The sequence below is a fragment of the Emys orbicularis genome, chromosome 20 (assembly GCF_028017835.1).
Source record: "Emys orbicularis isolate rEmyOrb1 chromosome 20, rEmyOrb1.hap1, whole genome shotgun sequence".
NCBI classification, from domain to species: Eukaryota; Metazoa; Chordata; order Testudines; family Emydidae; genus Emys; species Emys orbicularis.
In genome coordinates, this window is record NC_088702.1 from 10,440,630 (window position 1) to 10,450,921 (window position 10,292).

At 55.4% G+C, this 10,292-nt stretch overlaps 1 protein-coding gene across 1 annotated transcript; it reads right to left on the bottom strand.

Moving 5' to 3' along the window:
- Positions 1–557: 557 nt before the first annotated feature.
- LOC135892436 (intelectin-like protein) lies at positions 558–9,923 on the bottom strand. Its single transcript, XM_065420218.1, has 8 exons — positions 9,873–9,923; positions 9,229–9,292; positions 8,612–8,761; positions 5,820–6,067; positions 5,279–5,437; positions 4,408–4,528; positions 2,659–2,762; positions 558–770 (listed from the first exon to the last, which is right to left on the bottom strand). The coding sequence occupies exons 1-8, from the start codon at positions 9,921–9,923 to the stop codon at positions 618–620; spliced, it is 1,050 nt and encodes a 349-aa protein (XP_065276290.1). The 3' UTR covers positions 558–617.
- Positions 9,924–10,292: the final 369 nt, after the last annotated feature.

Sequence of the window (10,292 nt, forward strand, 5' to 3'; positions counted from 1 at the left end):
TTCGGCTGATGTTTCACCATTAGCTTAAGTGGACTCATTGTTTATGTCTTAATGTTCCTGTTCCTGACACCTGTATTTCAGCATTCCTTATTTCTGCTTAAAGGTACATACAGCATTTCTTTAATCCATTCTACTTTTACAATATAATTCATTCTACTTTCAAAAAAGCTAATTCCCTGGACAACCAGCAGGCGCCGTGGAGGTGAGCATTGTACCGCTAGAGGGTCCCTCAAGTAGACATGAAGAGGTCAGAGGTGCAGCTAACTCAGGAGCTGTGACAACTTCATCACCTCCTGGGCCTTATTCCCCGCGTCTGTAACATGGGAAAAAGTGCGCTGCCCTCCTTGGCAAAGTGCTTTCAGATCTAGGGACCCAGAGCACTAGCTAAGGGCCAGGTGTTCGTAATGAAAGCAGTGCCTGATCCTGACTGGTGCTGAGAACGTCTCAGCCCTCTCTGGGTCGCAAGGAGAGTAATTCACACTGAGACCCCAGCGCACTTCACTTTCTTTATTTGCATCACAGATGTCCACAGCTGAGGCCACAATACTCCTCCCAGGGAGCAGCTCCCGCTGGAGCGAAGCAGCGTCCTTCACTGGGTCACCCCAGCCTTTCCGGACTCAGCGGTAGAACAGCAGCACTGCGGATTCAATCATCTCCTTGGATACGCTCCAGTGCTGATGGGTTCCATAGCCATCCCAGGCAAAGGCAGGAAAATCGCTGCACTGAACCGGGTTCCCTTCTGGGAAGAACCCTCCTCCACCCAGGCAGTGCTGAGGATAGAACAGACGAATTGCCAGATGGGAGCAGAGCAGGGGCCTATATAGCCGCTCTCCTGTCTCCAGGCCAGTGCCAGCTGCTTCAGAGGAAAGTGCAAGAAACCCTGCAATGGCCAGTTGGCGAATAATTTGCCCACAGAGAAAGTTACCTTCTGACCCCCCACAGTCAGAGGTCAGCTAATGCCCTGAAGCATGAGGGTTTAAATCCCTGCCTAACTCTTGGGACCAGAGCCTCCACTGCCCTGACTTACTCCGGTGCAATGGGCCCCCAGATGCCAGCGTTTGCCACTCCCTTTGCACTGGTGTGAACGTCTGCACAAGGGGCAGGGCCAGTTTAGGCCATTGGGTTTTGTTGTTGTTATTTATTATTTGCATTGCAGTACCGCTTCAGAGCCTCAGTCCTGGGCAAGCCCTCTGGTGCTAGGTGCTGTACAGACACAGAACATAAATACGGCCCATGCCCCAAGGTGCTCACAATTTATCCCTTACCAAAGGAGTTTCGGGGAGACCTGCACTGGGAAGGTTGGCAGGGCCCAGAAAGCCTGATGCAGGAATCCCTGCGGGAGCTTCTCTGGCATGTGCTATGCAGGATGTCACACTACAAGATCCATCATACTGGCCCTTCTGGCCTTTGAATCTGTGGATCTGTGAAGGCACCAGAGAAGGGGCTGCTGGGGAAGGGGCTGCATTGGTGTGTATCACACCCTAGAACAGAAATCAAGCCTTGAGCTGGGGAGGCAGCGTGGCCTAGTGGATACAGCACTAGACTGGGACTCAGGTGATCTGGGTTTTATTCCTGGCTCTGCCGCTCTGTGCCTCAGTTTCCCCTTCTGTAAAATGGGGGTGATGATACTGACCTCCTTTGTGCAGCACTTTAAGATTTGATGAAAAACGCCATACCAGAGCTAGGGATTATTATTACAAATGCTACAGCTAGGGCCTTACCAAATTCACGGTCCATTATGGTCAATTTCATGGTCATAGGATTTTAAAAATCGTAAATTTCATAATTTCAGGTTCTTAAATCTGAAATTTCACGGTGTTGTAATTGTAGGGGTCCTGACCCAAAAAGGAGTTGGGGGGGTCACAAGGTTATTGTAGGGGGCGTTGCAGAACTTCTACCCTTACTTCTGCGCTGCTGCTGGTGGGGCGCTGCCTTCAGAGCTGGGCTCCCGGCCAACAGCCACTGCCTTCCAGCTTCCCAGCTCTGAAGTCAGCACAGACTTAAGGGTGGCAATACCAGGACTCCCCCCCCCCTAAAATAACCTTGTGAACCCCTGCAATTTGCTTTTTGGGTCGGACCCCCAATTTAAGAGATGCTGGTCTCCCCCGGGAACTCTGCATAGTATAGGGTAAAAGCACACAAAAGACCAGATTTCACAGGGGGAAACCAGATTTCACAGTCCATGATGCATTTTTCATGGCTATGAATTTGGTAGGGCCCCAGCTACAACTCAGAGCCCCATGGACCCCTCTGGGTCAGGAACAGACCGTGAGTGGGTTTGATTCACTCTCGGCTCCCCGTGGCAGATGCTTTGGCTGCAGGACCCCTGGTGGCAGAAATTACACCTTGGAAGACTTCCCAGTGGTGCAAAGTGCCCACAGCAGCTTCTGACAACAGAGCTCCTGTGAGCTGTTCCCTCCCAGCAAGTCTCCCCAAAGGAGAGATTTAACATCCACCCCCTTGGCCTGTCCTGGGCCTCCATGTGTACAGCTGTCCCTGCTGGCACAGGGGGCGCAAACTGAACCTACCCTGCGCCAGTGCCGAGCTAAAAGCAGTTCTTGTGCATCCGGCCAGCTCTGACAGTGACACTAGGCAGCCCCAAGGCTGATCAGCTGACCTTTGCTCCACAGCTAACCCCCACTCTGACCAGATACTCACATGCTCGGTGTTACAGCCGGTGACTTTCACCCCAGCACACAGAGCCATGGCCGCCTTCTCAGTATTAAACACGCGGAACTGGATGTAGCCAGGGACGAATTCATCTGGTGACAGAAAAGGGCAGGTCAGAACCATTGTTTGCCATGGAGAGGCAGAGAGAAGGAACAGTGCGCCGATCTCAGCCGGTCCCCTTCAGTAAGTCCCTGTGTGTGAACTGGGAATGACCGGGGACTACGGATCAGGAACTCCAGCCCCAGAGATGATCAGGAATTACCAGTCTCAGCCAGGCCGTTCACAGCTCTGTCACTTGCAGGGCATCTTTACATTCCTAAGAGCTGGTTTGTGTGCAGTTGCCATGTAGCATGTTAAAGTGGGGAACACACCGTGCTCTCTCCTGGGGATTTTCCATTTGCTCTCTCTTGTTTCATCGTTTTCCCTTTCTCTAAATCAGTGATACGCAGACTGCAGCTTGCCAGCCGCAAGTGGCTCTTCAATGTGTCTCCTGCGGCTCTTTGCAGCACATGATATTGAAACACTGTTTGATTTCATTATTAACCAGTGTAAGTTATTAACCAATCAGGCTGCTTTTACTATGTTATTAACCAGATAAGTTATCAACTGGCAGTAGGTTATTAACTTATTTCCTGTGAGAATAATATATAAATATTTTGCCTGTCATACTGTTTAAATATGACTAGTACTATAGTAAATGAAACAATGAATTCGCACCCCTGTGGCTCTTGTGGGTAATGTTGATCGCTAATTTGACTCCTGAACCTCTGAGGTCCGAGTATCACTGCTCTAAAAGGAAGATCATCCAGACTGGAACAGGCCCAGGGCTTAAATTCAGAGGGAGCTGTCCAGAGCAGAGCTCTGGTAAATATTTTCACCCCCCCGGGGTTTTTATAGCATGTTGGGGGTGGGGACATTGGGGGGGCCTCTGGGAAATACTCCTGGGGGAATTCTGTGGCACTGCTCAATGCAGAATTTTGTAGAAATTAATGTTTTTTTGTGCAGAACTTCCTTTCCCCCCACAGAAATGGGCTGCAGTACTGCTGGCCACCAGTAGGGGCTGCTGGACCCAGCCTAGCCCAGCTCGCACATAGAAGACACTGCCGGGGGCAGGGGGAGAGAGCTAGAGGGTTCCTGGCAGCGAAGGGAAGGAGGCAGCGCACAGCAAACTCTGTGCAAGCCCTGCCTGGGACCCAGCATTAGGCTCTGTCTCCCTTTGGATCCCTGGGCTCTGAGGAGGAGGGGGTGGGTGCCTGGGCTGGGGGGGCGCTGCAGCTGGGCTCTGCGGGGAAGGGGTGCGGGTATCTAGGCAAAGGGGGCCGTGGCTGGGCTCTGTGGGGAGAAGGGGGTTCGGGTATATTGTCTGGGGGGGACTGCAGCCGTGCTCTGGGAGGAAGGGAGTGTAACTGTCTGTCCCCCCGGTCGGGCTCTGGGGGAGAGGAGGTAGAGAAGCAGGATCTGGGTTGTCATAGGGGTTTCTTTAACTCTCTACTCCTGGGGGGAATTCTTTGTGTTTCTGTATTGTTACAGACAAACTTGCTGACAGGTATTTTGAAATAAATTACCAAAATAATTGAAACTGGCGTGACAAGTAACATTTGCAGAATTTTAAAATATTGTGTGCAGAATTTTTAATGTTTTGGCACAGAATTCCCCCAGGAGTGAGAATTTAAGCCCTGGGCAGGGCTGATCTGTGCAGCTGGAGAGGCAGAACCCGCATGCTCACTGCAGACTTACTTCGGCCGTTTGGAGAGTAATAGTTGGCAGTTTGCTGGGCATCGCCATAGTCATAGATGACGGGCACGGCGGGGCCATTGTTGGTCTTGCAGACGCCGGCGCCGTATTTCACTGGGTATTTCTGGGCGACACAAACGCAGCGAGCAGCCAGTGTTAGTTTCTGTCCCTGAGTCAGGGCAGCTCCAGCCCAGACAAGGCAGCTTCACTGACACATGCTCTCTGGGTGATTTCCTCAATCAGTGCTGCTGCCACACAGGGCAGGGACTGTTTGGGGCAGGGACTGTTGTTCTGTTCTGGGTCCATGCAGCACCTAGCACAGTGGGGCCCTGGTCTCTGGGGGGTCTGCTAGGGGCTGGCACAATGCGGGCAATAAATGATAATAGGTGAGAATCAGCATGTGTCCAGCACCATTGCCCACCACCCTGGCACTGAGGAAATACCCCTGGTAGGACTCCTGAACCCCAAAGCCAGGGCTCAAGGATGATTCGAGGGCTTGGTCTAGCACTAAATCACCTGTGTCCAATGCCCCCCATCTCCAGGGCATGAAGTGGGGTCAGTCTCCATGGGCCCATTCAGCCCCTCTGCTGAGTCTGTCAGCATGTCAGAGACAAGGGGGGTGGCTGGTTTGGGACGTGAACACCAGCAGTTGCCTGAGACCAGCCAGCTCATCTCACACCAAGGTCACAGTCAGATTCCAACAGGCTGTGTCGAGGGGAAGGCTCCTTGTCCCATTATCGGCCCCCCAGCATGGAGCGCTTTTAGAGTGTTGAGAATTTGCTCACCCCAGCTCCTCCATCTACACTGGGGCCAGCAGAGCCACCTGGACCCTCCTGCACACGCCCCTCCAAAGCCCCCAGCCCAGTGCCATCACCTGGTAGAGTTTGAGGAGGTTCCCCCCCTCCGAGGACAGGAAGCTGGTCTCGGTGTGGTACCTCAGGATGGACTTGTTCTTCCATTCCTTCAGAGGCGTCTTGTTAGTTACGTGCCACACGGACAGGTCCTGGGCTTGGAGATCGTAATAACCAGGGTTCTGAAAAGCAAGGACCCAGCTGAAACTTCTTAACCACATCCCAGGTACTTACATCACCGGGCATCTGGGCACATCACCAGCTGTGGTATATTTATTGTAACACCCGCCCCGCGAGGCAGAGAAGCACCTTCCCCATTGTATGGGGGAGAACGGAGGCACAGAGACTAGGTGACTTGCCCTAGGTCACACTGGGGGCCTGTGGCAGGGCAGGGAATGGAAGCCAGGGCTGCCTAGCCCTACGCTACTGCCTTGACCACTGGGCCATCCCCCCATATAACCCCCCATGCCCATGTCTCCCAACTCCCCATGTGCATTCAACCACATTCTAACGGACCCTCTCTCCCCAGCAGGTAGCTATTGGCCATGGAGAAGGGGACCCCACCTTGTAGTCGTCGCTGGTAGAGCCCACCGCAGAGCCGAAGGTGTTGTAATTGGCCCAGTTGCCGTCTCCCTCCGGGTAGTTGACGTCACTCCCCTGCTGGCTGGACCAGCGATCGCCATTGGTGCACTTGCCGTAGACGTTGTTCTCGTGCACGCTGGCCACCAGGGTCCAGCCGCCCCCCTTGGTGGTCATGTCGCAGAAGGTCTGGTAGGTCTCGCCGTTCTCGGTGCGCAGGGTGTAAATCCCATCTGCAGGGGGCGGGGTGGGGAGCACCGAGCTGGTCAGCCAGGGCCGGGGAAAGGGGCAGGGCCCTCTCGGAGCCAGCCATTAAATGGAAAACGCCCAGGTGAGGAGCTTCTAGTGCGCTGCAGCAGGGGGCAAACCCGGAGTCACTGGAGCAGGACGTGCCCCTGCATCCCGGGGCAGAGCGGCCCGATTCCCAGGGACACTAAAGCCCCTTAGCAGTGGGAAGCGAGTGCAAATTACAGGGACTCCCAGAGGACGGGGCCTGAGCCTTTCCACACACAAGCTGTAGCACTTTAATGATACCGGTGTAGTTACAGCGCTACAACTCCTTAGGCCTGGTCCACACTACCCCCCCACTTCGGACTAAGGTACGCAAATTCAGCTACGTTAATAACGTAGCTGAATTCGAAGTACCTTAGTCCGAACTTACCGCGGGTCCAGACGCGGCAGGCAGGCTCCCCCGTCGATGCCGCGTACTCCTCTCGCCGAGCTGGAGTACCGGCGTCGACGGCGAGCACTTCCGGGATCGATCCCAGAACATCGATTGCCTGCCGTCGGACCCAGAGGTAAGTGTAGACGTACCCTTAGTTTGGACACAATTTATACTGGCTTAAAGGGGCTTTATACTGGGATAGCCATTCCCATAGGGGAGGGAAATCGGCTGTCCCTGTCTAAGGCACCTTTCCCCCAGTATAACTGTGTTCACACCGGGGCTGGATTGGTATCAATATATCAGGAAAACCCATCCCCCGACCCGTCACAGTGACACCGGCACAGACGCCGTGCGCAGACCAGGCCTAAGTGTAACCGAGAATCAGGCCCGGGGGCAATTTGTGCTCAGGAAAGGCCCCAGGGCTCATTCAGAGCCCCCTGCCCCTCCTGCTGTCTGTGTCTCCGCGCTGTGTCCCTCTTTTGGGCCTGAGCCTGCGGTGACTCGGTCTGGGGGCGGAACAATGGGCGGAACAGAGCCAGGCAAAGAATCTGCCACCCATTGGCTACGCCCGGACTGTCAAAGGTGCTGAGCACCCGCCCCGGCCTGGACGTCGCCTGGCACTGGAGGGGCTCAGCCCCAAGAGCAGCCTCTGGGTCCCTGTCTGAGTCCTGCACGCCCTTCCTCCAGCTGAGACTCACGCCACGTCCATGGGGGGGGGGGGATTTTCAGAGGCACACGCTGGGCAATGGGAATTGGGCGCCTCTGTGCCACTTGTGCCTCTGAAATTTCTCTGCTGGGGGAGACCAGCCGGCCCCTGATGAGGCAGCAGGAGCCCTGTAGTGGGGTGATCACCCGCTCCTGCCCGGAAGGGGTTAAAACAGCCCTGGGAGAGGGCTGGGGCAGGGGAAAAGCTGGGCTGATTGGCAGAGTAGCCGCAGCAGGGGCCACGCCCCAAACGGAGCACAGCTGGCCCTTATAAAAGGGCTGTGAGCCAGGGGCTGAAAGAGTCTCCCTCTAGCCGAGGAGGGAGATGGACCTAGCTGCCTGAGTGCTAAAGGGTACTGGAGTGGAGCAGGGCTGGGGAAAGGCCAGAGGAGCTGGGGAGCTCCAGGCCAGCAACTCCTCAGGATGCAGGGCCTTGTACAAGGCCCCTGGAGGTACTGGGTTGCAGGGAAAGGCAGCAGGTCAAAACCTCCCTTGCCTATGATGACTGGCTTATACAGACTGCAGTCGGCCCCAGTGAAAGGGGGTTAGATGGTGACTGGCAATAGCCCATAGGCTGAGGCAAGGTGGGGATAGAGGGTGGGGGTTCCCCAGGGAGGAGAGACCCAGATCTGTGGGGTATTGCCTGGAGGGGCAGCACCCCAGGGAAAAGGGCACCGGGGTCCTGGGAGGGACACGGGGGCCAGCGGCAGCGGGACACCAGCCTGCAGAGGGCGCTCCGAGGGCTGGAGAGCTAATTCCCTGAGACGGCCAGCAGGTGGCGCCGCAGGGGTGAGTCCCGCACCGTCACAAGCCCCAATCAGGGCCGGCTCCAGGCACCAGCTTAACAAGCAGGTGCTTGGGGTGGCCAAGGGAGAGGGGCGGCACATACGGCAATTCGGGGGCAGCAGGTCCTTCGCTCCCTCTAGGAGCGAAGGACCTGCCGCCGAACTGCCGCCGCCGATCGCGTCCCCCCCGCTCTGGTAATGCGATTCCCCACTGTACCCACAGGCAGGCAGGTGCCCTTGCTCCCAGCACAGAGCTGCCCGGGTGCATCTGAACTGACTGGACCCAGCTGTGGCCTTTACACTGGGGCTGGAGCAGGCACCCAAGCAGGGCCGGCTCCAGCATTTTTGTCGCCCCAAGCGGTGGAAGGAAAAAAAAAAAATGCGATCGGCGGCAGCTCTACCGCCGCCACTTCATTCTTCGGTGGCAATTTGGTGGCGGGTCCTTCCCTCCAAGAAGGACTGAGGGACCCGCCGCCGAATTGCCGCTGAAGAGCCGGACGTGCCGCCTCTTACTGTTGGCCGCCCCAAGCACCTGCTTGCTGCACTGGTGCCTGGAGCTGGCCCTGCACCCAAGAGAGGTAAAGCAGCTTCTGCCAGTCTGGGGACACCGCCTCCATACTCACCTCCAGCCCCGGCCCGGGTGGCTTTAATTTCCTTGCAGCTGCGGGGCAGGCTCGGGTAGCTCTGGCCACTCTGGGAGCAGGACGTGTCTTCCCAGTTGTCCACCAGGTCACGGATGGCGAGTTTCAGTTCAGCAGCACCCACGCTCTCGGCTGCACAGGGGATGACTTGGGGTTAGTTAGGAGTTTTCTCTGTTACTATGTATGGGGCCAGAACGGCTTCAGAGTCAAAGGTTTTATACTTAGATTGTCAGCCATTAGGGGCTGTTCTGGGTTTGTACAGCGCCTGGAACCACAGGGGCCTGGTCCAGGACTGGGGCACCTAGGCACGACCGTAACACAGAGTAATAAAAGTAATCCCTTTAGGCGCCCACCTCTGCAAACCTGGGCTCCAGGATACGGACAGAAGAAATTCACTGGAGCAGGTTCCTGGTGAGCTAGGGGTGGAAGGAGACTGCCTGCCAGTTGGGGTCGTTATTGCCTCACTTGTGTATCAGCAAAGCCCCCTGTAGCAACCCGCCCAGCCCTTCCCCTGCATGTATCACAGCCCTGACCCCAGAGGCAGGGTCAGAGTTCAGGAGAATTAGTTCCCAGAGGAGGAAAACGAAACAGCCACTTACCGCAAGGGGTCGCCCCGGTCACTGAGATGAGGAGCAGCAGGAGAGCGAGTTGCTTCATTGTTGACTTTGCAGCAGAGAAAACAGTAGATCAGCTGGTTAATAGCCAGGCTGGGGCTAGTTAGTGTCACAGAGCACGGGGAGGGAGGGGGCTCAGCACGGCCACAGCTTCACGAGCCCAGCCAAAGGGCCCTGCAGCACAACTACCCAGTCCTAGCGGCAGGCAGAGGGGGCTTGTTAAGGCTCAGATTCAGGAGAGCTGGGTTCAATTCCCCCTCTGTCACTCACTCCTCGGGCAGGTGATGGGCTCTCTCTGGGCTCAGCCCCCAGCTGTAAAATGGGTGAGAACGGTCCCTACTTCTCCAGGTGCTCTGAGGATTAGTGCATTGAGGCTTGTGTGTGCTGTGGTGCTGGGGAGCCAGACGGACCCAGGCTGATGCTGTGTAATAATAATGTCTAGTGCTGTCATGAGTAGATCTCAAAGCACTTTACAGAGCAGCTCAGTAGCATTATCCTCATTTTACAGATGTAGAGAAACCAACAATGTCGTGGGCTTTTTAAAGCTACTATTTGTCGTGTTGACATATCACAACTACTGCTACGTGACATCACAGAGTAATGTACTAAGGGGAAGGGTCAGGACTCACCTGGTTCCCAGTTCCAGTGTCGCTGAGGCGTCTAACTGCAGATTTCAGCATCAGAAGCTTCTGACCAGAGAGACAGAGCGATTCCTCTGCTGCAACAGTCGCAGATCTAACCTTTTATAGGGAGTGGAGCCACCCAATAAAAGCAAACACAACTTACAAATACCAGAACTCTCCAGCCACGTATGCAGGGGCTGAGCAGAGGGTTTCCAGCAGAAACATTAAACAGGGTCAAATCTAGTTCATGTTCCAGGTACCTGAATGTATTGCCCTTCAAAACAACCGCCGGCACTCCACCCAGGAAACTCTGGGTTGATGCAACAGCACATGACAGGCCTGACATTACTGCATTATCACTGATTATTTGCATGCTGCAGCTGAATGTTGATTCAGGTGGTGGAGTTGAATGGTCCTGATGAAGCC

Coding starts and splice junctions, on each gene's coding strand:
- LOC135892436 (XM_065420218.1), bottom strand. CDS start 9,923: ATGCTGAAATCTGCAGTTAGACGCCTCAGCGACACTGGAACTGGGAAC. Junction 8,762..9,228: donor GACCGGGGCGACCCCTTGCG/GTAAGTGGCTGT, acceptor TCCCCTGTGCAG/CCGAGAGCGTGGGTGCTGCT. Junction 771..2,658: donor CCGGCTGTAACACCGAGCAT/GTGAGTATCTGG, acceptor TTCTATCCTCAG/CACTGCCTGGGTGGAGGAGG.